This window comes from Lepus europaeus, chromosome 15, assembly GCF_033115175.1.
Source record: "Lepus europaeus isolate LE1 chromosome 15, mLepTim1.pri, whole genome shotgun sequence".
Taxonomy (NCBI): Eukaryota; Metazoa; Chordata; class Mammalia; order Lagomorpha; family Leporidae; genus Lepus; species Lepus europaeus.
The window spans coordinates 76,129,317-76,156,844 of record NC_084841.1 but is presented as its reverse complement, the minus strand read 5'-3'; the positions used below and the strand labels follow the sequence as shown (position 1 = coordinate 76,156,844).

General features: G+C 41.7%; 1 protein-coding gene across 1 annotated transcript; it reads right to left on the bottom strand.

The window, feature by feature from the left end:
* RIOK2 (RIO kinase 2) lies at positions 1–27,528 on the bottom strand. The gene is made up of 10 exons (XM_062212364.1): positions 27,417–27,528; positions 24,011–24,149; positions 23,401–23,517; positions 18,850–19,025; positions 15,975–16,063; positions 13,365–13,556; positions 10,716–10,808; positions 8,729–9,253; positions 5,756–5,852; positions 1–649 (listed from the first exon to the last, which is right to left on the bottom strand). Exons 1-10 carry the CDS (start codon positions 27,480–27,482, stop codon positions 485–487), a joined length of 1,659 nt encoding a protein of 552 aa, XP_062068348.1. The 5' UTR covers positions 27,483–27,528; the 3' UTR covers positions 1–484.

The window sequence follows — 27,528 nt, the reverse complement described above, 5'->3', positions numbered from 1 at the left end:
AAAAAGACTCTTCAGCAAAATTACCATAACAGTCTTTGGAAAACATATTGAATGAGAAATTTATAGATGAAAGGAGCACTTATGTATGTATTCACATACTGGTCTTTGTCGAAAGCAAAACTAAAGGTGGAGAGAAATGGGGTTACAGTAACTTAAAACACACACTAGGCTTATCAAAGATGTTTTTTTTAAAAAAATATTTGTTTGTTTATTTAAAAGGTAGAGCAACAGAGAGGGAGACACAGAGATCTTCCATCCGTTGGTTCATGTCCCAAATAGCCAGGACTGGGCTTGGTCAAAGCCAGGAGCCCAAAGCTTCATCTGGTCTCCCATGTGGGTGGCAGGGTCCAAGTACGTGGGCCATCTTCCAATGCTTTCCCAAATGTAGGCAGGACTCAAACCAGCACTAAAATATGGGCATCACAGGCAGAGGTTTAAACCATTGTGCCACAATGCCAGTCCCTATCCAAGATCTTAAAACATGTTATTCTCCCCAAAAGCTGGCTGCTTCCAAACTTGATTTAATATTTTGCATGTTTTCTCTCCTTTGCTTGGTAAATATATTTGCTTCTCCTTTCTGTAATCGACGTCTCACAGCTGATTTTTGCTGTCTTGTCAACTGACGTTTTACCTTCTGTTTTACCAGTTCCTGGAAAGATTTCAGAAGTTAGTATTTGGGATAGTGAATCATTTTGATAAAACAAACATCTCTATTTGCTGATACTTATCAAATTTGTTTTTAAAAGTGTATTTTTCAAAACTCCACTGGCAGCACTATATGATCCAGTAATAAAACAGAAAAAAATGTTATAAAATGGGAAAAATGAAATTCCTAACAGATTTTACTCCTATAGCAAAAAGTACAGTGCACAGTTCTTTAGATAACACATTATCATAGTGCCACCTAGTGTCCATCATGAGAACAGTAGGAAAAAAAAAGAAATTCTCTGCTTTCCAGTGGTCCATTTTGTAATATGAAGTTATTTTTTCTTTTCTTTCTTTTTTTTTTTTTTCTGACAGGCAGAGTGGATAGTGAGAGAGGGAGAGACAGAGAGAAAGGTCTTCCTTTTTGCCATTGGTTCACCCTCCAATGGCTGCTGTAGCCGGCGCATCACGCTGATCTGAAGCCAGGAGCCAGGTGCTTCTCCTGGTCTCCCATGCGGGTGCAGGGCCCAAGGACTTGGGCCATCCTCCACTGCCTTCCCGGGCCATAGCAGAGAGCTGGCCTGGAAGAGGGGCAACCGGGATAGAATCCGGCGCCCCGACCAGGACTAGAACCCAGAGTGCTGGCGCCGCAAGGCGGAGGATTAGCCTGTTGAGCCATGGCGCCGGCCTGAAGTTATTTTCTAAAGCATTCACTATTGGCCAGTATATTCAAGAATACTTTCATAACTGCAGCTGTAGAAATGACCTGATGGCATCAGCTACCAGGGAAAAGTTTCCATAGAGCTTTTTTGGAGCTGTAGAATGCTTTCTCATAGAAAACGATCTGTACATTCAAATTATTCATTAGTTAGGACACAAGCTACACATGTCACATGACTTGCATGATGAGGATGAACTTTGAAATATTCAGTCCACAATGACCTTTTGTTTCTCAGAACCACTTCAGGCTGCTACTTAATTGTATCATCCAGCTTGTCTCCTACAAAGGAAGATAATATTTCAAGGGAAGAAGCCAGGGTCATCTTCATGTGTCCCAGCATATGCTTGGCACAAAGAGGCACTTAGTAAACTGTTGAGTTAAAGAATCAAAGAAAAATGGATTTCAGAGATAAAAGGGAGCCAGAAGAACTAGTCTGCCTATTGTCCTATTTCTTGGGCTGCAGAATATAAAGCTGTGGGTCAGATGAGTCAAAGTGCAGATCTGGGATTATTTTACAGTGGAGCAGACTACAGTCAATACACAGCTGTAAACCACTTTTCCTCTTTGTTTTCGTTTAAAGGTTGTTAGTGGGAGGAGGTGAGAGGAGAGGGGAAATGGAGTAGGGGAATCAGAACGTGTTTCTACAGAGGCTGACACTGAGGAGAGGCAGCTACCCACATCTGGGAAGCCTGAGACATGGAAGAACCTGACATTCCCTGAGTGTCGGGACTGACAGCAGAACTGGCTAACAGGTTCAGGACCCTTCCTACCCCAGGAAGCCAAGCAGCACCACTGCCTCCCCACTTCTGCAGGAGTTTGGAATCTGGGGTCTGAATGGCATCTTTGCAACTAAATGCTGGAAGCCTCAAGTCAGAGCAATGCTTGCAGAATTCTGAAGGAAAATGACTTCCGAACCACAAACAGAACACTTAATCAGCCCTCCAGTCAAGCGTGATGACAGAACAAAGGCATCTTTAATAATAAAGTTCCCAAAACCATTTCATTCCAAAAACTTTGGTAGCTATGCTGAATAAAGCTGTGAACAAGAGACAGGACTAGGAGAGAGGCATCCAACCGAGAGGAGATGGAAAGTTCTGAGAAGGAAGAGCAGCACGGGCACCAGCTTTCTACTGGAGGAAGGCAGACTGGCCTCCAGAGCTTTTCCGAGTCCTCTTCTAGACGTCCTCTTATTCTTTACTTTGATGAAACTGCAAGGGTAACCATGTCACGCAAAATAAGGAGACGATGGACTGAATGCATGTTTCCCCTTTAGGTTCAGAACAATTTACAAATCCTACATGATTATTTTTCTTCACGTTAAAAACCAGCAGGAGGAGCCAGCGTTGTGGCACAGCAGGTAAAGCCGCTGCTTGCAGCACCAGCTTCCCATATGGGTGCTGGTTTGTGTCCCAGCTGCTCCACTTCTAATTCAACTTCCTGTTGATGGCCTGGGAAAAGCAGCAGAAGATGGCCCAAGTACTTGGGCCCCTGCTACCCATTTGGGAGCTTCAGAAGAAGCTCCTGGTTCCTGTACTTGGCCTGGCCCAGCTCAGGCTGTTTTGGCCATCTAGGGAGTGAACCAGCAGATGGAAGAGCTCTCTCCCTCTCTCTCTGTAACTCCAACTCTCAAATAAAATAAAATTTTTTAACAAACAAAAAAAACAAACCAGTGGGAGAAAATTCCTACTTAATATATTTAAAAATGATGCAAACATGAAATAAAATACTTGTGTGCTACTTTAAGGAGTACGTAAATATTAATGGAAGTCACACTTTTTTTGTTGTTGCTACAGCCAAAGAATTCTTCCACTAGATAGTAGCCACATGCATAGCTACTTAAAAAGCAAATAGGCCTTACTGTTTCATTACAATTTAATTCTGTTAAAGATTAGCGAGAATAGAGTTCACAAATGGCCAGGAAGTAGAAACTAGAAAATATTTAAAGAAGGAACAGATCTTACAACCATAATTTCAAGAAACACAAATCTTTTGGCTCTGTACAGATACCAAAACAACCATTAAGTTAATGGTTTTTTCTCCTGAACGTTTAACAAAATGAAATGTTACCCTAAACAAAACAGTGTGACCAAATTTTCAAGAGAATATAGTTAAGATGATGAATCTGTTTCAAACGGTTATAGAGAAATGGTTACTGATCAAGCTAGGTTGAAGAAAATTTTTTCCCGTCTTTCATTTGAAGGCAAATCTGTATTCTTATAATGTAGCTCATAAAACCCAAGATGTAAGAGGTAAAGGTTTGACATCATTCTAAACTTTTTTAAGTCTGTGCTACTAGCCAGAAGAAAAATGCATCAGGCAGTAGAATTATGGGTAAAAACAACGAGGTAGGCCAGCACTGCGGCTCACTTGGCTAATCCTCCGCCTGCGGCGCCGGCACCCTGGGTTCTAGTCCCAGTTGGGGTGCCAGATTCTGTTCTGATTGCCCCTCTTCCAGTCCAGCTCTCTGCTGTGGCCTGGGAAGGCAGTGGAGGATGGCCCAAGTGCTTGGGCCCTGCACCCGCATGGGAGACCAGGAAGAAGCACCTGGCTCCTGGCTTTGGAATGGTGCAGCGCGACGGCTGTAGCGGCCATTTGGGAAGCGAACCAACGGAAAGGAAGACCTCTCTCTGTCTCTCTGTCTGTCTCTCACTCACTGCCTATCTCTGCCTGTCAAACAAACAAACAAACAAACAAAAAAAAACAAAAACAAACAACGAGGTAAAACACGCAAATACAATTCTAACTGGGGTTCTGAAAATAGTAGTGCCATCATCTCCATACACAAAGCGAGCATAACTTAGAATTTAAGGAAGTAGCATGAATTAGCAATTTGTCTAACTATTCTTTGTATATAATTACTAATCTTATACTACTATAATTAGACATCAGAGAAATGTTTTGATTATGAGAAACCAAAGAAAGGAAAGTAAATACATCCCAATAATTGAGTGTACAGGCAATAATGAAGTGTGAGAAATCCAAAATAAAGACAAGATAGGTTGATAATACTCAGAAGGAGATTTTCTTTCTCTCTCCGCTCCCTCTCTCTCTCTCCCTTATTTGAGAGACAGAACAAAACAGGCAGAGATCTCCTACCTTGGGGCATGAAGCCAGGAGCCAGGAACTCAATCCAGGTCTCCTACATGGGTCGCAGGAATTTAACTGCTTGAGCCAACACCTTTGCCTCCCCAGGTACAAATTATCAGGGGGGTGAAATCAGCAGCAGCTGGAGTCACCCAGGCACTGGGTTATACAGTTATGCTTACTGACAGTATTTCTGGACTTGGAATAAAAAATTCAGGAACAGAAACTCATTTTCTTTCAAATTTACTTTCATCTGATTAGATCTGGTTCTATCAGCTTCTTTTGCTCATTATAACATTTATCACTAATACCCAGCTTCAGTTGTACTCAATGTGATTCCTTAGGCAGAAGGGAAAACCCAACACTCAATTTTGTGGAAAAATATGGCTAAATTACTGTGCTTTACTTTCTTAATGATGGACAGAAAATAAATTTTCAGAAAGCTCCATGAAGTTACAATTTTCAAAACACTGCTTAATCTAGAAGTCCGGTTAGGAAGCAGGGGTATGTGCTATAGGTTTACACACCAGTGTCCTTCACCTGACGGCCAAAGGACTCAGGAGAGGAATAGGAAAACGAAGAGTAGCTTTGTCTCATTCATCCCAAAACAGTGGTATTTGTAAGTTCACACCGTTCCTAAATGGCAGTGAGGGTGGCATTTTTTCACAACACTGCCATCAGTGAGCAGGAAAACCAAGGCCGCATGGGCCAGAGAGAATGGCTGTGCAGTGAGAGTCAAGATTCTCTAACACTCATGGTTAGCTCTGAAAGGAAGCTGGCAGACAAAACTGCTCAGCAGGAGTTGCACTGTGCCCAATCTGTCCAGAAAACGTCCCTCTTGAAATTTCTTTGGACACTGCTGCCAACATCCAAAGGGTACAACAAAAACTCGAGACACCAAAAATTTAAAAATCACCTATTCTTCTCTTTCAAAATTTAAGAACAAGCTAATGAATGAAGTTGGTGTTTCACCACACTTTATTTGCATGCTGTCACTGGTCAGGGAACTTTGAGCAAAGTCACATAACCTACCTGGGCCTCAACTTCCTGTTAAAATGAAGGGACCAAACCACATGAAAATCTAGTGTCCCTTGGATCTAAATTTCTATGACTTTGTCCTTTAAGTCAATCCCACTTATGTGCTGTTCTTCCCCTGAAAGATTTGCTCACTCTAGCTAAAAGTGAACTCAGGCAATACGAATGTCTGAGTCCTGCACACCTTGTAGTCTTCACAGGTCTGAATTCACTAACTGATCCACAGCAGTGACCTAATACACCTCTGACAGATGTTGAGTGAATACTCACCGGAGGAATTGTTGAACAGCTTACAACACTGCCTGCAGAAGTAACACTCAGAGTTCTTGTTCTACACTGAGTAAGATTTCCCAAACTTTCTTCATCTCTAAAACAAAAAGCCCCATAATTAATCAACTTAATTTTTGCAATGCAACTAATCACACTTGATTAAATTAATTCATCCCGCTCCCCGCCCCCACAGGACAGTAAAACTTGGGTATAAAATAAGCCAGAAACATTATTATACTTAAAATTTTTATGTAGTTTTGTAAAACTGTAACACTTCGGTCTAACATATCAGTAATTTTAATTTTTCAGCATTCTTCTTGTCAATATCAACATCTTAAAATTGGTAAAATGTTTTAGCCATCAAAATTTACTATTCTTCCACAATTCATATGCTTCTTTTCCAATAAACCTCTCCTCTTTTACTGAACCACGCAAAACTGCTCTTCCCAATTTAAATTTCTGAGACTTTGTCACCTTGTTAAACAATGTGGAAATAATGGGACCAGAGATAGTACTCTGAGTCTGCTCAACTAAGGTAAAAAACTTTTTTTCACATTGCTCAGAGTTTTAATGTATATGAATTCAGACAACATTAACTTCTAATAGTCAATTTTTTCAGCAATGACTATTTTGCTTCTACCTTGAATAAAAGCTCTACCTAGTATGTATCCAGGAAGGGAGAACAAATAATTACTCCTATTATCTCTTCAGAAGACCATTTATCCTTTTGCAGGTCTTTTCCATCACCGTGGACTGGTTACAATGTTCAATATTATTCTGGGTGCATGTGTGAGAGCACTCTGGAAGCGGCACTCCCTAATGAGGGCAGGCTTCATCCAATCCTCTGAAGGCCCAAAGAGAGCACAAGGGCACAGCAAGAGACAACTTACTCTCTGCCTGACTGAGCTGGCCCATCAGCCTTCTGAGTTTGGATTCTGACTGGAGTGTACACTATTGCCTCTTTGTCAGGTGTCTGGCCTGGATCTATATACCACTGGCACTCCTGTGACTCCACCAGCAATGACTGCAGATCTGGGGACTGCTCAGCCTCCATAACTACGTGAGCCAATTCTTCATACAAATAGTCCCTGGCCTCTGATAGTTCAACTTCAGATTTTTCAACTTTATGATGGTTCAAGAAGCAATATACATTTGGTAAGAACCACACTTCAAATTCTGATCTTTTCTTGGGCTAGCAATGTTCAGTGCATTCTCTCTCATGCTGCTGTGTAGCAGGAGCAAGCTGCACCTCTTAGTCAGTTATACAGTTATGAAGGTGGACAGCTGATTGTTTACAGTGTGCTGTGTTGCTAACGTTCAGTGGGTTAGGTACATTAAATGTGTTATTGATTGACGATATTTTCAACTCAGGAAGAGTTTATTGGGACATAATCCCACTGAAAATTGAGGAATACTTGTAAATATCTTGTGTTGGTTTTATTTCTCTACAGAATCCAGACTAACACCATCAGTCAGAATCCCGAACCACTGTATTTTTGACTTTTTGTCTCTTAAGTGTCCGCTTAATTTTCCAAGTGGACTCAAATGGCAATAGCCTTGAGGCTTAAGATAGAGAATTACATGGACAAGAAGCAAAACTCTCATACTCTGCCTCATACACAAAAACTGCAAAGACAAAGACAACCTTGAAATATAAGTGTGAACATGTAAGAGAAAATGTTTAATAAATGTATTCCTGGCCGGTGCTGTGGCTTAACAGGCTAATCCTCCGCCTTGCGGCGCCAGCACACCGGGTTCTAGTCCCGGTTGGGGCACCGGATTCTATCCCGGTTGCCCCTCTTCCAGGCCAGCTCTCTGCTATGGCCCGGGAAGGCAGTGGAGGATGGCCCAAGTGCTTGGGCCCTGCACCCGCATGGGAGACCAGGAGAAGCACCTGGTTCCTGGCTTCGGATCAGCATGATGTGCCGGCCGCAGCAGCCATTGGAGGGTGAACCCACGGCAAAAAGAAAGACCTTTCTCTCTGTCTCTCTCACTATCCACTCTGCCTGTCCAAAAAAAAAAAAAAAAATGTATTCCTGGTCTAATTTTAACTTCTGTATTACTATTCATTAACCTACAGCTGGTTTCTGGGTAAGCTTCCCCAAATCAAAAAATCAAGTTTTAGAACTTTTGCTAATCTAAGCTTAGCCTCATGGATTAGTATTTCCAAGACAAAAATTTTAAATACACAATACCATTATATGATTTTAGCTGAACAGGAACAAAAGGACAGAAAGCTCAAAATACCAGAGGAAATTCACTTTAGATGCTTGACACAGAAAGCACATCTACTGCATGTTTTACATGTAAACATGAAATGTGTAATTATGAAAATATATCTACCCAAAACCTCATTAATTTATGAGACATCAGTTTGTAGTGTAAGGCAGAATTACACAAAGCTTAATCAATAGGCTGCCTAGAATCAGGTCAATTGTAAAGAAGGATATTTTGAATTTTAAATATAAAAAAGGCTATCTGACTTTAATTTACCCATCTTTATAGTGAATGAAACTGTCATATCATGTTTTCCCCTAAAACATTAATTTAGAGGGGCCGGCACTGTGGCACAGCAGGTTAACGCCCTGGCCTGAAGTGCCGGCATCCCATATGGGCACTGGTTCGAGACCCGGCTGCTCCACTTCCGATCCAGCTCTCTGCTATGGCCTGAGAAAGCAGAAGATGGCCCAGGTCCTCGGGCCCTTGCACCCATGTGGGAGACCCAGAGGAAGCTCCTGGCTCCTGGCTTCGGATTGGCACAGCTCCGGCCATTGTGGCCAATTGGGGAGTGAACCATTGGAAGGGAGACCCTCCCCCTGCCTCTGTCTCTTCCTCTCCTCTCTGTGTAACTCTGACTTTCAAATAAATAAATAAATCTTAAAAAAAAAAAAGCAACCATTAATTTAGAAAGAATCAAAGAAAAGTACCAGTCTCAAGGTTCAACACAGAAAAACAATCAACAAAAATCTATACCTGAAAGGCCTGAATTCCTTGTTTAGTGACGACAGGGCAATCAGATCAGGGCACTCGTCTTCACACTCCTCAGGGCCAGCAGCGACTCCTCTGGGACCAGTCTGACCATCCTGCCACGTGCCATTTTCAGTTCTGTTTTTCTCCCCAGAAAGCTCAGTTGTTAAATTGCTCTCAACAACCTGACCTTTCATTTCCTCCAAAGCCTGCCTGAATCCAGTCATTTCAAACATGTGTATGCCAGCATGCTCCCCTAACAAACTGTCCTCCTTTATTTGCTCGAGTTCTCCAGGTGACCTGCGACAGTGGCCACTTGCTTCATCCACAGAGCTCTTTTCACTCTCATTCTCTGACCTACAGACCTTTGCTTCTTCTGATGCCTCTTCATCAGAAAGTGAGCAATCAGATCCCCGCTCTGTGGCGGAGTTTCCATCATCTGGCCCGAGTGGATGCAGCAGTTCATCATCCACCTGCATCTCCTTTGTGTAGCCGCTGGCAGAGACCTCCACATCCAGAGAGTCTTCCCTCCTAGGAGGGAAAACAGGAGTTGAAAAGGGAAAGAAAACACAGTTATCTAAGTACCCATTATTTGATAAATTCTGATTCCCAAGTAAGTTTAATAGTTGATACATTTAAAAGTTTTTCTTTGCCTACAGCCTAATACTCAGAAATTAAGTATGCAAATATAAAAGATACATGCTGTCATTTTAAGGATAAGATGACTTTTTATAACACCTACTAATAAAAAGGTTACAAAAATTCAATTGATATTTATTAGTTGGTAAATTAACTTCCAAAGGGGGCTAAAATTTCTTGTAAATTATATGTCTCACCAAAAAAGCAAATATTTTAATGTACCAAAAATAAATGAGAAAATGTATACCTCAAGAAATTTCAGTAACTCTTTGGTTTGATTCTTTATGAACTGGTTATTCACATAGCACTCCACCCAGTAAAAGTTCCTACATTTTTAAGAAACTCTACATATTCTTTCCCAAGATCCAATAGCAGTATCTCAAAGGACCAAACAGGTATTTCCTTTTCTTTACTTTTTTGAAAGATTATTTTTATTTATTTGAAAGGCAGGGCTGGTGCTGTGGCACAATGGGTTAAAGCTCTGGCCTGCAGAGCTGGCACCCATACAGGTGCTAGTTTGAGTCTTGGCTGCTCCACTTCTAATCCAGAGCTCTGCTGTGGCCTGGGAAAGCAGTGGAGGATGGCCCAAGTGCTTGGGTCCTGCACCCACATGGGAGACCTGGAAGAAGCTCCTGGCTACTGGTTTTGGCCTGGTCTATCCCTGGTCGCTGCGGCCATTTGGGGAGTGAACCAACAGATGGAAGACCTCCTCTGTTTCCACCTCTCTCTGTAACACTGCCTTTCAAACGAATAAAATAAATCTTAGGGAAAAAAAAGAAAAGAAAGAAGGCGATAGTATGACAGAGAACAAGTGAGCTCTTTATTAATTTATTTTTTTTGGACAGGCAGAGTGGACAGTGAGACAGAAAGGTTTTCCTTTTCTGTTGGTTCACCCCTCAATGGCCACTCTCTCTTCTGTTGGTTCACTCCTGAAATGGCCATAAAAGCTGAGGGTGTACCAAGCTGAAGACACGAGCCTGGACCTCTTCTGGGGTGTCTCCCACATGGGTAGCAGGGACCCATGTACTTGGGCTATCTTCCACTGCTTTCCCAGGCCCAGCAGGGGGCTGGATCGGAAGCAGAGCACCTGGGACTCAAACTGGGCTTTGATATGGGATGCTGGTATTGTAGACAATAGCTTAATTTGCTGTGCCACAATGCCAGCCCCAAGGCAGGCATTTTCAAATTTTAAAATTTCATTTATATGCTACAGAACAATGGCCCTTAACAGTAATTATTAGGTGTCAAAGATGACTACATATATTTTTTTTTTTGGTGCAAGGGTTAACTTTTAGAACTAAATAAACGAGATATTTAAAAGGTCCTATCATTTTAAGCAATGCTGAGTACAAACCTGATGTCACTAAATGTTGGATAAAGCTCACTTTCATAGTTGAAACGTTTGATGAAGAAATCTCTCACACATTTAACATCTCTGTCGAAATACCTGCAAAAGGAAGAATGATTTTTGATACAGGCATTGCGAACTTTTCCATTAGCCAATCACATTACCTTATCATTTATTGTGATACTCCTGCTCCTTCTAGGAAGCAGAAAAAGTTGTTACAGAGGAGAAAGAAGATACAAAAGAGCAGCCTGTGTTTAAAAATGAAAAAGCTGAGGAAAGTACAAGGGATAAAAGTTTTAAACACAGTTCCTGTGGGTAGGGAAGTCGAGGTTTTCTCATAGCATGACTCAGAATAGGAGGACATACTAAGGGAAAGTGAGTGTGAACCCGAGGAGACTTACTCTCTTTAGTTCCCAGTCGGCTGGCTGTGTTCCCAATGGCAACACACGCCAAAGCCTCTAGCCAATTGGAAAAACCAGATAAAAAGGGATTAATGACTCCTTAGGAAGGGTCTGGGAACTACTCAATTATGTTTATGATAATATACAATAATTATCAAAAACATTCACCCAATCTGAAGACAAGCTGATCTGGATTGAGTGTAGAAGGACCTCTGCATACCAGTTTGCTTTTTAAAGTCAGCATAGAGCAGCAAGAACAGATTCAATTCTCTAGAAGCTTTCTAGATAATGAAGAATTAGACAGGATGACATGGAGCTGACTATGTCATTAAATTTTAATTGAATTACTATCTTGAGAAAGAAGAAGTTTGGAAATAGGGAAGACAATATCACTCTTCTTCGCTCAGGGCACCCTGGCAAAATGTTAGTATATTTTAAAACTGATCATTTTACATACACTCCTATCTCTCTTACTAGTCATTTCTTCAAAAGCAAAGTGACAGGGCTTAATTATATCTCAACCACAAGTGCTCAGCCCAACTCCTTTCCCCAGTACTAGGGTTCATAAAAATTCTAATTAAATCATTTGGAACGTCATAACCTGTCATCAATTCCTTCTCTAACTGTGGTGGTTCCCAGATGTTCTTTATTGTGTGACTCTGCTACTCTGTATTAATAAAAATGATGATTAGTCATCATCCAAGAGTACTGATCATTCAAGTGCCATGAATATTTAGTATTGTTTTGCTGGAAATAATTTTAAAAGTTATTTTTAAGTAAAATTTCTTTCTCTAGCATAACATAAACTGCTTCAATCCTAAACTTTACAAGAATGATTTTACACACACACACACACACACACACCAGTTGTTACTTTAGGGAAAAGCTGTTTCTCATAAAACTAAATAGGAGTTAAAAACACACACACACTTGTAATTTGATTACACTCAATTGCATCATGGAATACAAGCAAATAAGGAAAAGGTTGCATTTCACAACTTTGTTGGTTTAAGTGGCTAAGTAAAGTAAAAAATATGATTATAATAGTACAAAAGTGATGCTGTTCTGTGCAAGTGATGGAAGTTTCACATGAATTTTTTTACTAATTGAATAAAAGCTAAAACAACAGGAGGATTAAGCCACGACCTTTGACCCTGGCATCCCAGATGGGCAGTGATTTGAGTCCTGGCAGTTCCACATCTGATCCAGCTCCCTGCTAATCCCCCTGGGAAAGCAGTGGAAGACGGCCAAAGGATTTGGGCCCCTGCCACTCATGTGGGAAACCTGGATGATTTCAAGGCTCCTGGCTTTTACCAGGCTCAGTCCTGGCCTTTGTGGCCACTTGGGGAGCGAACCAGCAGATGAAAGATTTCTGTCTCTTCCTCTCTCTATAAATCTGCCTTTCAAATAAATAAATAAATCTTAAAAAAAAAAAAAAAAAGAAAATGAAGATAATTATCATTGATCTGGCAACTGAGTCTAGTCTCACACCACACCTTTTTCTAAGGCCATTAGGATTACTAAGCTGTGCTTGCTGAAGCTCTCTTGAAGGTGACCATGGAGAAGTGAGGAAAGGGGAAGAGCATATGGTGGCTTGAGGGCTCTTCACTCCATGTCCCTGAGTAGGTACTGACCTGTTTTAAAAACTAGGGTTCCATCTCAAAACTGTCTGAACAAAGGGTCCCATGGCTAACAAAGTTTGACTTTCAACTGTCAAATTACAAGAGTAATCCAAATTATTTTTATGCTATCTTCACTGTGGTTTACATTAAAAAAGGCAATTCTTCAAATTCCAAATATACAAGCTTAATTTTCTTCTGAAATTTATTTACTTGAAAGTTTGAGTTGGAGATCTTCTAACCACTTGTTCCAACAGTTGGTGCTGACCAAGAAGCTAGGAGCTGGGAACTCAAGTGGGTAGGTAGATGGCTGGCAGAGATGGCTAGGTCATTATCTATTTGTTGCCTCAAGTACACATTAGCAAGAAGCCAGATCAAGAAGTGGAGCAGCTGTGACTCCAACTGGGACTTTGATATGGGATGTAGGCATCCCAAATGGCAGCTTAACCTACTATGCCACAATGCCATGTGAAAAGGTTTTAAAAATGGGATCAAAGTACATTTTTTCCTCCTTAAAATACTGAGGAGTAAGACTGTCTCATGAGGAAAAATACAAGAACTGGACAATTATGAGGGAAAAAAAGATTTCATCACACCTAAACACATTCACATCCAGAATCAGTTTCAGTACATACCACTCAGCATTGGGATGAGAAGTTGAAACCATCTGTGGGAAATCAATCATGGTGATATGGTCATCTTTATCCAAAATGAGATTGAATTCATTGAAATCTCCATGAATCAGCCCATGATTTGCAAGTTTGACAATTAGTTCCATTGCTTCATCATATACAGATGCAGGGTCTTCAACATGATGTATCTGACACCTAAAGGTATTTTACACACGAAGAGAGAATATGTGTACTCATTTATGATTTTAATAAAAGTATGTTTGTATATGCACATATATTATTTCCAACCCATCTTCCCAGTATCTTTCTCCTCATTCTTACCAGCAAACATAATACCTTCCAAGTACTAAAAAACAAATAAATTAAAAAAAAGCCACCCTGCTTAGACTCTGTCTTCTATTACTACTATGCTTTTTCTTTCTTTTTTCTTTTTTTAAAGATTTACTTATTTATTTGAAAGTCAGAGTTACAAAGAGAGAGGGGGAGAGACATACTGAGAGAGACCTTTCATCTGCTAACTCACTCCCCATTGACCACAATGCCTAGCACTGGGCCAGGGCAAAGCCAGAAGCCAGGAACTTCATCTAAGTCTCCTACATGGGTGGCAGAGGCCCAAACACTTTGGCCACCTTCTGCTGCTTTTTCCAGGCTGTTAGCAGGAGCTGGATCAGAGGTGGAGCAGCTGGAACACCAACTGGTGCACATAATGGACTCTGGCAGTGGAGGTGGCGACTTTACATACTATGACACAATACCAGCCCCTCTTTGTTCTTTACAGCCAAACTCTTACACAGGTTTTTTCCAATTTATTCCCTCTCCTTCTCTATTGAACCCATTTCAGATAGGGTTTCATCCACCTCTCACTAATGAAATGCTCTTTCCAAGACTACCAATGACTTCCATATTGTTTAATTCAAAGGTCAATCCTGGTCATCATCATTTCTGGTCTGTGCCCTCCCTGAAACACATTCCTTCACTTAACTCTTGGGACACAATGCTCTTCAAGTTTTATTCCTTCCATATTGATCATTCCTCCTTAGTCTTTTTTACTGGTTCTTCAACTTTTCCCTGACCTCTAAATTTTGGAGTTCCTCAAAAGTTGTTCCTAGAACCTCTTCTTTTTCTTATGTAGGATTCACTCATAGGATTCACTCATGGTGATCAAGCTGGGCTCATGGCTTCAAACACTATAATTCAAACACTGATTTCAATCTTTTTTTTTTTCTTTCTTCTTTCTTTAGGTCTTTTTTTTAATTTTTTTTTTTTTTTTTTTTTTTTGACAGGCAGAGTGGACAGTGAGAGAGAGACAGAGAGAAAGGTCTTCCTTTGCCATTGGTTCACCCTCCAATGGCCGCTGCGGTAGGCGCGCTGCGGCCGGCGCACTGCGCTGTTCCGATGGCAGGAGCCAGGTGCTTCTCCTGGTCTCCCATGGGGTGCAGGGATCCTCCACTGCACTCCCTGGCCACAGCAGAGAGCTGGCCTGGAAGAGGGGCAACCGGGACAGGATCGGTGCCCCGACCGGGACTAGAACCCGGTGTGCCGGCGCCGCAAGGCGGAGGATTAGCCTAGTGAGCCGCGGCGCCGGCCTGATTTCAATCTTGACAGCTCCCCTGGATTCTGAGATATCTCAAACTTACCTGCCCAAAATAGAATCTGATTCTGCTCCACCCTCTAACTCCAAACTATTCTTCCTGCTTCTAAGTGGCAACTTCTTCCTCTATTAATTTGTAACTCAGACCAAGACCTTGCTGTTATCATTGACTCAACCCTTCACATCCATATCCAATCCCTAACCAATCAGGTTCTCCCTGCAAATCATACCAGAATCTGACCACCACATCTGGACTATCACAGCAGTAACGCTACCATCATCTCTTCTGCTGGATTATACAAGAGTACCATAACTCATCTTCCTAATCCTGTTTTTGTTTTCCCCAAGTCTCCGTTCTTCATGTAGCAGCCAGAGCTTCCTTATGAAAATGTAATGTCTCTTCACTGCTTACAACACTCTAATAATGGCTTCTGCCTGAATCAAAATTAAAAATTCTGAATAAGGGCCCACAAGTTGTTAAGTGATCTGGCCACCTGTTCCCACTCCCATATGCTCACCTGAGACATGTGTGCTCTCATCTGTCTGGAATAGTCCTTCATATAGCTGCTTAGTTTCTTCCCTATTCAAGTTTCTGCACTGATAAGTTTTCACCTCACTAATGAGACTTTTCCTGACCACACCATGCAAAATAGCGGTCTCTCATCTCAACCTTCATACTTCTTATCTTCCTTACCCTTCTTTATTTTTGTCCATAGCACTTATACCACTTGAAACATTGCATTTCCTTGCTCAGTTATTTATTGCAAGTCTCCTTCCATTAGAATGTAAATTCTACAAGGAAAGGACTTTGGGTCACTGCTGAGCTTACTGAATAAATGAATGAATGAATCATAGAGATTACAAAGTCCATTCTGTCAGAATGAAACTGAGTTTTCAATTTTCAAGTCTTAAGTCAATTTCTAACCTCCCAAAAGCAATAGTATGTTAATTTAAAAAAGCTTTTATTAACACCAACCAAACAAACTTGAGCCATGATTTCAGGGACAGTAGTGAATACTTACAAAGGATAGCCATTTATGAGCTCCATGACCACTGCATGGCGATTGTAATCAACTGGTTTTGGAACTGGAAATTTCCTCTCATGTAATGCCTAAAACACAGCAAAACATGTATAAGCTATTAAAGAAATCAATATATTTTTTAAAAAATAATACCTTCCCAAACCCAAAACAAAAGCAGATAAGTCTTTACAAAATTATAATTAACACATGGTTATTCATGTATTGCTTAACTACTGTGTAGAATAAGCTACACATAAAAACAAATTTTAAACTAAAATTTGCTTGAATTCATTTTTCTGCCAAAAATGAACACTATGCATTGTGCAAATTACAAAAATACCATGAAAATATTTGTCCTTAAGAAACTCAAGGTCTCTTAGGATATTTCCTACTTTATAAATCTTTGTCATTTGCTTAAGTGTGCTTAAATTATTCAAATGAAAACAAACTGGGATTTAGGAAACTGTTTTCTGGCATTTTAGGAAATAAAGTAGACTGTAAAGAGCAGACCCTTTAGTTCATACACCACTGATCTTTCCCTGAGACCACAATTAATGGATCATGTGAAAAACATAGAAACAGCAGCAGTCTGACTCAAATGGATCTAAATTTGTTTACTACACCTAATTTCTTCTTGTTTATAAATCCATGTTACCACTTCTTTCAAAGTACCTTGGGTTTACACCATGTGCCATTTGGAATGCTAGCATTTCTAAGTAGGCCTTTGTCATTTATGCCTGGTCTCCACCAGGATTCTGGCTTTAGCCAGTATACCTGATCTAATATTAGACTAATATACTTAGGTCCACATTCCATTAAAAACAACAACAACAAAACAAACCCACAACTTGTCCTGGTTCCCTTTTATCTACTTTTCCAGTCCTAGTTCTCCAAATACTAACAGGCACCCGGCAGCACAGTCAGAGAAATCATCTCAGTGTCGCTTATACAGAGAGGGCTCAAATCCATTCATGTCTTTGCCCACACTAGCTTTCTTGCAAAGCACATCATCTCCTTTCAGGTAAGTCACATACAAACCTCATGACTCTACTGAACTCCCACTCAATCACCAACTATTTCACTGTACTGAAGTTTCTCTAAACTCAACACATAATTTAAAAATTCTTTCATGGTCCCTGTGTGTTGCTATCAGGTTCCCACCTTTAAGAAACAGTGCATGAGATCTTTGGGATCCACTCCTTCACCCCACTCCACCCTATCCCAGAACTGAATTTTAAAGGGTTTTCTATTTTACATCCTGCCTTCTGTGGAGATGAACTGAACTACTTCCCCACTTTCCAGGAGTTTTTGTTTGTTTCTTTGTTAAGAATAATTTATTATTTGAAAAGAGTGAGAGAGAGGGAGAGACACTTCTATCCACTGGTTCACTCCCCAAACAGCTGTAATAACTAGAGCTGGTCCACAATGACACCAACTCTCCCACATGGGTGGCAGGGCCACCATCTGCTGCTTTCCTAGGCACATTAGCAGGGAGCTGTATTGGAAGTGGAGTAGCTGGGACTTGAAAGTGCACCCTGCTATGGGATGCAGGAGCTGCAAACAGTGGCTTAACTGGCTGCATCACAACACTGGCTCCTGTCTGCTTTGTTTTTAAAGAGTGAATGAAGAACATTTGAAACATGCCTAAACTGACAGCATATGATAACCTTGGAGATTTCAGTATCTGTCTAGCATTTAGCTTTATCTTCTTCTTTCTTGGGAGAGAAATGTTCCATTTCTGTTCTTTAATGCAAATATCTATCACAGTTTGGGAAAATGTCTAACGATTCCTATCAAGCTGCTTAACTACTGATTGAATATCCTAAGACACAGACATAAGACAAGAAATACATAACACAATTAAAATGACTCAAAGAACAACAAGTGGAACTCCCCCAAATCAACTGTTCACACATTGGAGCAATTTTCAAAAATTCAAAAATTTTAAAAAATGAAGATAAATTATTACAATGTCTATTGGACAGAATAATAAACACACAGTGTTATTTTCTGTTAAACTTTGTTATTGAAGAGATTTTATTTGGGTATTAAAGATAAGTAGCAAATCTTTGCTGAACTTAAAGTAAAAGGCTAACAATTTTTACTATTTTTCATTTATTTACAGATTTATAACCTGACATTTGTTCGATTATGCAAAAGGTTTCTACAGATGGTAATTCTATAATACGTTCAACTAGAGCTAGACGTCTGTAACTATACATGCTGAACATACATACTCCCATTCACAGGTTTGTGAAGCAACAATATCACTAATTATTTTAGGCTACTCCACAATGTTAATACTATAGAATATACATTGCCTTCATGTACTAATAATAATGAAAACTATCTTCATTAGGAGGAAATCACTAAGAAAATAACAGTCTTCAGAGTTAGTGATTACAGAGGGGCCAGCAGTGTGGCTGAGTAGTCTAAGCCTCTGTAGTGCAGGCATCCCTTATAGGCACCAGTTCACGTCCCAGCTGCTCTTTTTATCCAGCTCTCTGCTACAACCAGGGAAAGCAGCAGAAGATGGCCCAAGTGCTTGGGTCCCTGCACCCACATGGGAGACCTGGAAGAAGCGCCTGGCTTTAGATCAGCCCAGCTCTGGCCATTGTGGCCATTTAGGGAGTCAACCAGCGGATGGAAGACCTTCCTCTCTGTAAATCTACCTCTCAAATAAATAAAATCTTAAAAAACAAAAAATAAAAAAAGAATGATTGCCCCCCACTCCCCCCTCCAAGAACAGCACAGTGATTACAGAGATTGGGTCTGGAGGTAAGGAGACATGGGGCAGCAGATTGATGCCTGTTTCTAAGACTTTCAAAGTACATGTATCATTTGGTTAGAAAATGTAAAATGACTTAAAAATTACCTTCATATAGGCAAACTCCTTCATGGCAGAGAGACGAGACAAATAAAGCCAAGAGACATTGTGCCTGTGTTTATGGTAGTCACGCTTGTTTTTCAAATTTCGGAAGGAAGTTCTTCCTAGTCTATGAAGCTTCAATGCAAATTGCTGTCCTTCTTCATTTGCAACGATGTAAATATCTAGAGTCAAGATTTAAGCAGATCATCATTATACTTTTTTTGCATTGAGTTAAAAATTCTAACTGGGTATGACTTTATTTGTATCAAGTATTTTTCTTTAGATTTATTTATTTATTTGAAAGGCAGAGTTACAGGGGTTGGGCAGGGGTGAGGGGGACAGAGAGATCTTCTCTCCACTGGTTCACTTTCCGAATGTTTGAAATGGTTGGAGCTGGGCCAGGCTGAAGCCAAGAACCTTGAACTTCATCTGGGTCTTGCATGTGGGTGGCAGGGGCCCAAGTACTTGGCCCATCTTTTACTGTCTTCCCAGGCACATTAGCAGGGAATGAGATACGAAGTGGAGTAGCCAGGACTTGAACTGGAGCCTATACGGGATGATGGCATCACAGGCAACAGCTTAACCAGCTGTGCCACAACACTGGGTCCTCAAGTATGTTTTATTTCCTAATATAACTAGAAATTTTTGGCAAAACTCTTCGTATTCCACACATTCACCATTTTACTTTAATTACAACCCCAAATTATAAGTCAACATATATGAACATCTACTATAAATGAAAGCAGAGATACCATGTGTCAAAGGTTATTGCTTAACGCACTTATCTACTGTTATGTCAAAACAATCTAATAGAAACAATTTAATGGAAAAACATCTAATTGTTCCTTAATGTCCTATGAAAGGAGGGTTTTAATATCCTCCTTTTCAACAGCATGAAGTTCAATTCTTCAATTGCTCCTTAATGAGTTCCACTCAATTGTTAGAATTCTATAAACAGAGATCTTCCAATAAGTAGTTTGCTAACTATCAAAACAGGATGTTATTTGTAAAACCAACATTTAGAGTATATTCTCATTACTCATGAGGAAATGTTAATTATTAAATTTCTGTTAAGAAACAGGCTTCAGGAAAAGCCCATGAGAACATTTCAGGCATGGAAAGCCAAGACATTGTGGCAAAGAATATTCTACACGAAGGATCTCTGAGAGTGAGATTCCAGTGGAAAGAACTGGCCATCAGAAGGATGTACTTTTCTCTGAAGGGAGTAGAGAGCTTTGCTTATGGCCTTGTTTAAATACTGACAGAGTTTATGGATTCAAAAGGCTTCCATAGCCTAGGCAGCTCATATCAAGAGCCTCGGTTGGGGGCCGGTGCCGTGGAGCAGTGGGTTAATCCTCTGCCTATGGCGCCAGCATCCCATATGGGTACCAGTTCTGGTCCTGGCTGCCCCTCTTCCAATCCAGCTCTCTGCTGTGGCCTGGGAAAGCAGTAGAAGATGGCCCAACTGCCTGGGCCCCTGCACCTTCATGGGAGAACAGGAAGAAGCACCTGGCTTCTGATAGGCACAGCTCCAGCTGTTACGGCCATCTGGAGAGTGAACCAATAGAAGGAAGACCTTTCTGTCTCTCCCTCTCACTGTCTGTAACTCTATCTCTCAATACAAGCTTTAAAAAAAGAAGAAAAAAGAGCCTCGGTTGGTCACTGATGTCATACATAAGAGTGTTAATTGTTTAATTAACAACAGGAGTCACTGTACTAACTTTCCTTAAAGGACCTCTGTCCTCAATGAGTTGTATTATGAGAGTTATCCATAAAACTTGTTCTCAGTTTGTCTGTGCAAATTGTTGAAATCTTTACTTCATATAGAGTTAGTCTTCTGTGTATAAAGTTAATTGAAAGTGAATCTTAATGGAGAATGCGACTGGGAATGGGAGAAAGAGGAGGAGGAGGGGTGGGAGTGTGGGTGGGAGGGTGAGTGGTGGGAAAAATCATTACATTCCTGAAGTTGTACTTAAGAAATTTGTATTCCTTAAATAAAAGGTTTTTTGGGGCAAAACAAAACAAAAAACACACAGGCTGCGTTACAATAGGATAAGCTGGCCAGCGCTGCAGTTCACTAGGCTAATCCTCCGCCTGTGGCACTGGCACACCGGGTTCTAGTCCCCATTGCTCCTCTTCCAGTCCAGCTCTCTGCTGTGGCCCGGGAAGGCAGTGGAGGATGGCCCAAATGCTTGGACCCTGCACCCGCATGGAGACCAGGAAGAAGCACCTGGCTCCTGGCTTCGGATCGGCACAGCACACCGGCTGCAGCGGCCATTTTGGGGGTGAACCAACAGAAGGAAGACCTTTCTGTCTCTCTCTCTCTCATTGTCTAACTCTGTCAAAAAAAAAAAAAAAATAGGAAAAGCTGCCACTTGGAATGCCTGCATCCCATATTGGGTAGCCAATCCAGCTTCCTGATAATGCACTTGGGAAGGCAGCAGATGGCAGCCCAAGTGCTTAGGTCCTTGCCACCTACTTGAGACCTGGATGGAGTTTCAGGCTTCTGGCTTTGGCCTGGCCAAATCCCTGCTGTTGTGGGCATTTAGGGAATGAACCAGAGGATGGAAGATCTCTGTTACTCTGCCTTTTAAATTAAAAAAAACAAAAAAACAAAAACAAAACAAACAAACAAAAAAAAACTCTTAAAGGCTCAGTGACATTGCTAAGGGGATTACAAACTAGTGCAGGGAAATTTGGTAATATCAAAATTCCAAGTGATTGACCTGTTATATATTCAGCTGTGTTCCTCCAAAATTCCCAAAATTAAAGTCCTAACCCACTATGCAATGGTTTGGGGACTGGCCCTTTAAAGAGGTACTTAAGGCTAAATGTGGTAATGGGGGAGGGGGGGTATTCTAACTTAATAGGAATAGTGTCTTTATCAGAAGAGGCACCAGGGAAGGCCATGAAGGGTCATGACAGGTGTTTGCAAGCCTAAGTGAGGCCTTAGGAGACATCACACATTGATCTTAAGACTTTTAGCCTCTAAAACCATGAGAAAAATATCACCAATCTGTGTTATTTTGCCACAGAAAACGAATACATCCCCCAATGATTCAATTTCTAAGAATACCTTTATAAACTTATTTGCGTGCACACATGGAGACGTTTGCATAGGGTGCTCACTTTGTCACTACTTACAAGAAGGAGCAGAGGTACCTCAAGTGACTTCAAATTGGGAACCAGTAAAGTCCAGATGGAGACCCACACACAGTAATGCCCTGTAGCCAGGAGCAAGATGCACCTGCTGCTGTGAAATGGTATCAAAGACGCAGCAAGTGGACAAAAGTCAAGGTGCAGAACAGTGAGCACTGCTTGCTTTCACTTCTGATTAAAATGGTTTGTGAAATGTATGTGCATATATTCTTAATACATATAAATGTAGTATTTATACAGAAAACTCTAGAGGAATATGAAAGGATATAGTAACAGGAGACTGAGAATAGGTTAGGAATAAGACAATATTTATTTTTTTAAATGTATTATTATTTTTATTTACTGGAAAGGTAGAGTGAGAAAGTGAATGTGAGAGATTTTCCATGTACTAGTTCACTCCCCAAATGCCCACAACAGCCAGGGCTGAGGTAGGCCAAAACCAGGAGCCTGGAACTACATCTGTCTCCCACAAGGGTGGCAGAGGACCAAGCACTTGGGTCCTCATCAGCTACCTCCCAGGACACGTTAGCAGGAAGCTGGATTGGAAGCAGCCAGGACCTGAATCACCACTCCAATATGGGAGTGGCTTAACCAAATGGTGGCTTAACCTGTTGTGCCATAACAACTTGCCCCTCAGTTTTAATTATACACTCATATATACTATTTATGATTTTGCCATGTGACAAATTTCTTAAAAATGTTAACAGAAGCCTACCCCAAAGGGGGTTCTTCATTATTTCTGCTTATACATTTTCCACACACACCCCAACCCTGTGCTGTAGTTAGTGAGCACTCCTGCATCTCTTCCTAAATATATGCTGCAAAATGGATGTCAGTACAGAAAACACACTAATCACATGAAGTACCACAAATCTTCTTGGGCATAGCTTTCCTAATAATTCCTTTATCTCCAATTAATTTTGCTTCCTCAGTTTAAATAATACAACTACACAATTAAAAGCAGGACACAAAAGGCTACGGCACAGAGAAAATCACTCCCTGCTCTTTACTCTTACCTTTTCTGTGTCCTACACATACTTATCTTTGCCTGATCACATTGTTACGATGAAAAACTGTGTGTGTGGTTTGTGGATATTCACTGTCTCCTAAACTCCTCTGTGGCACCTATTTTTAACTATTACAAATGTATAGCTCATCAGATACAAAATAAGAACAAAGAAAATATTTACCAAAGATTTCAGTTGTTAGAATTAAATTAATTCTTGTTGAAGGACTTGTGCAGAAAACAATAACATTCCAAACTAAGAGTATGTTTATAACCTTTTCCAATTTACTGTTCGGATGAATAAAATGTTAAAACTGAAACAGGAATGTTTTCTCAGGGGGAAATACAAATAAAAGCAAAGAAAATATTCTAATAGTAGTAACAGCACTAACCTGATTCTTTGCCAACACCCATCTGGTTTCCAACAGACTCGACTACCTGTCTAGAAGAAAGTGTTTTCAAAGCAAGGTAGTCATAGCCTGCGTTTGTCAGCCGATAGCCCTGGACAGCTAGACAAAAAGAAAGAATTTCAAGTTTAGAATTTCTTATATTAATTAGACCAAGACTTTTTGCTTATTTGTATGCGTTTTTCACCTCATTTTTATAGCAATTATTTTTTAGTGTATTTTATAAATGTAAAGATCTGTGATAGGTCTGAAAAACCCTCATCTCTCCCCACAGAAAGTCTGACATGTAATGCCAGAGTGAGCTTTGTGGTAGATTGTACCTTCCAAGGCTGGCAGCAATAAGCTCTCTATTCCACTTGCTATTCTGCAGTGTGACCTTGCCACTCCTTTCCCCGGCCTCCCTTTTGGCCTGGGTGGGCCCTGTGACGCATTTGACAACAAGAATATGATAGAAGTAACAGTGCTTTACTATTAGTTAAATTGGTTTAGTGCTTTAGTAGTCTGGCAACTTCTACCTGTTGCTTTTGGAACACCTGCTATGGAGAAAACCAATTACCTGAAAAAAATCACGAATTCTGTCTTAAAACATACTTACTTTTGGTACGCTCCCAGGCTATGAGTTTATGTTTCACTAATTCTCTTAAAACTTTATTACAGCCACCATGTTTAAGGCTGGCTATAGAAGCAATCAAACTGCAGGGAACTATTTCATGGTTCTTCATGCCCATTTCAACCTGAAATGAAAGGAATCATTATATGATCATAACTACCATAAAGCCTTGTCTACCAAAATTCTGTAAGGGATACATTCTGAGACATGGGTCATTAGGCAAGTTTTGTACTTCCACAAACTAAGACATCTGCTATGTCACTAAGTGATACAATCTTGCGGAACCCCTATTGCATATGCAGTCTGTCATTGACTAGAACATCTTCTGGGGCTCATGATTACAAAACAAAATTACCTGCTTCTCTAAACATGTCATCAGTTATAATTTGTTATGTAATCACTAACAACATATCTCTACTGCACTTCAAGGGTACAGATTCTGAGTCCTTGGCATAGATACATGATAAAGCCTAAAATACCTGCTGACATCTAAATAGTTGTCTTGAAAAACTATAAATGTTTTAGTGATAATTGAAGGGAGGACTTCAAGGGCTTTAAGAAGTTTTGCATTTTGATGTAGGAGGGCAAAAAGAGAGAGGAATTTAAGCTGGAAGTGAGGAGGAAGAATACATTTTAAAATTACATTTTTTGGTAGTTTGGGAAACGAGGAAGAGGGTAAAGTTGACTGATTTGGTTTGAGCACATAAAAGTCACTAGCAGATGTTTATAGGAAAATTGGGAACTTAGGAGTGAACTCTTAATTGGGGAAAAAGGGTCAATTTTTTGGCAGAGATGAAAGATGAGACTGTAAAGTGGATACCATCACCAAGAAATAGTGGAACAAAAGGAAAGGCTGGTGAAAGAATTTTGCGGGAAATTCACATTGAAAGGTAAGGCTGGGCCAGTGTTGTGGCACAGCAGGTTAATCCTCTGCCTGAGGCACGGACATCCCATATGGACACTGGTTCTAGTCCTGGCTGCTCCTCTTCCAATCCAGATTTCTGCTATGGCCTGGGAAAGCAATAGAAGATGGCCCAAGTCCTTAGATCCCTGCACCTGTGTGGGAGATCTGGAAGAAGCTCCTGGCTCCTGGCTTCGGATCAGCGCAGCTCCGGCTATTGCGGCCAATTGGGGAGTGAACCAGCGGATGGCAGACCTTTCTCTTTGTCTCTCGCTCTTGCTGTCTGTAACTCAACCTCTCAAATAAATAAATAAAATATTAAAAAAAAAAAAGGTAGGGCCAACAAATCAAAACAAACGATAATATAAAGAGACAAAAGGGTAAGAAAAGGTGTTGGCAGTGGTGAAATTCATTTATTTTTATTTTTAGACAGGCAGAGTGGACAGTGAGAGAGAGAAACAGAGAAAGGTCTTCCTTTTGCCGCTGGTTCACCCTCCAATGGCTCCCGTGGCCGGTGCACTGTGGCCAGCGCACCGCGCTGATCCTAAGCCAGGAGCCAGGTGCTTCTCCTGGTCTCCCATGCGGGTGCAGGGCCCAAGCACTTGGGCCATCCTCCACTGCCCTCCCGGACCACAGCAGAGGGCTGGCCTGGAAGAGGGGCAACCGGGACAGAATCCGGTGCCCCGACCGGGACTAGACCCTGGTGTGCCGGCGCCGCAGGCGGAGGATTAGCCTATTGAGCCAAGGCGCCGGCTGGCAGTGGTGAAATTCAACTGAGACTGGGCTGTCATGTTTAATGGCTGGAGTATTCCTTGGTGGGCTCCAGAGAAAATTTTTTAATTTTTCAAATATTTATTTACTTATTTGAGGGGCAGAACTACACACACACACACACACACAGAGGTTTTCCATCTGCTGGTTCACTCCTCAAATGGCTGCAACAGTTGGAGATGGGCTGGTCTGAAGCCAGGAGCTTCTTCTGGGTCTCCCATGTGGGTGTAGGGGGCCAAGCACTTGGGCCATTTTCCACTGCTTTCCCAGATGCATTAGCAGGGAGCTGGATGGGAAGTGGAGAGGCTATGAGGGATGACGGCACTGTAGGTAGGTTAAGTACTGGCCCCCTTAGAACGAATTTCAATATTAAGAGTCCACGTTTGGGAAGATAAATCTGTCATCATTGTGATGTCCCTCCAAACTTTACACTTGAACTTAATTCATCTTGCACACTTGGTCCCTGTCTCTCCAGGACCTAACACTATTCCTCGTGACTCTGTGAGAGGCAGTAAGGAATGGATTAATGTGCTGAGCAAGCAGAAAAGGGAGCTATCTTTCAGAGATGATCGGAGGTAATTACAGGAAGACCAGTTGACCTGAAGGATGTACGGGAGAAAGAAGAATGTCTTCCAAATTTCATATAGATTTTTGTCTTTGATAGTTTAATCCTTAAGTAGTGCCTATTTAAGATTCATTTCCAAAATCCAACATAAAGCCTTAACAATAGTACAAGAATCAGTGTGACTCATGAGACATGCTTGAATCCCATCACAGAATGACACCATATAGAGTCTTCAGCATGGGGCTCACTCCTTACCAAACCATAATGGGTCCTAAAAAAAAGTACTGGCTTCATTAATGTCATTGATCTCTGTGCCTTGACCAGAAACGTTCAGTGGCTCCCCCTCCCCTGCCACCTTTACCAAGCCTGAAAAGCTCTACGGTACATAACCCAGCAACAGCTTTTCCAGGTACGTCTCCAGTCTAAGCCTCTAGCTCACTCCGCCCCAGTCACGCCGGTCTTTCTTTTCTTCAGGGATTTCCCACGGGAGGGTCTTGCTCTTGTCACTGCCCCCAACTTCCACAGCTGCGCAGGCTCCCCATCAACCTCTCATTCCTTTTTTCACGTAGCAGGGCATTAATTTACTGCCTACCAAGAGACAATAACTTAAACAAAAACAAAACAAGAAAGCCTTGGTGGACCTTGGTCACAACCGTAGACAGAGAGACCCTCGCACGCGGGGAGCCCCCCCGACTACACAATTCAGAGAGAGCACTCGTCGCACCCTCCGCCGGAGGCCCAGAGCCTGGCATTCCCGCATCCTGTCCCGTCTTCACGGCCCTTACTGCCTGATACCGTCCAGCTCGCTATGAAGAGCCCCGGCAAACGTGCTGAGAGAATCTGACTTTAACAGTGGGACGGGCCTCAAACCCTCAAGCCCGAGGCAGAGACCAGGCCACGGCGAGGCGAGAGTCTCTCCAGCTCGGGGAGTAACAGACCAGAAGGGACGGAAAATGACTGGAACACGGGGCCTTGGCGCTCGCTGGGGGACAAGTGCCACACATAAGCCCTGTAAAAACCCGACTCTCCAGCGCTCTTTTCCCGGTCCCCAGCGTCGGCGCGTCCGCAGGCCCCGGGCGCGCCGGCTCCGCTCTGTCCATCTGAGAACGCACCGTCGGGGAGGTCACTGGGGAAGGGGGGCGGAGGCTTCTTACCGCTGTCAGGACCCTGAAGTCATCCCGGCTCATGTAGCGCAACTTGGCCACATTCACCTTGCCCATGGCGGCGGCTCCACAGCCAGCCCGGCGCGCAGAGCACGGCCTTCCG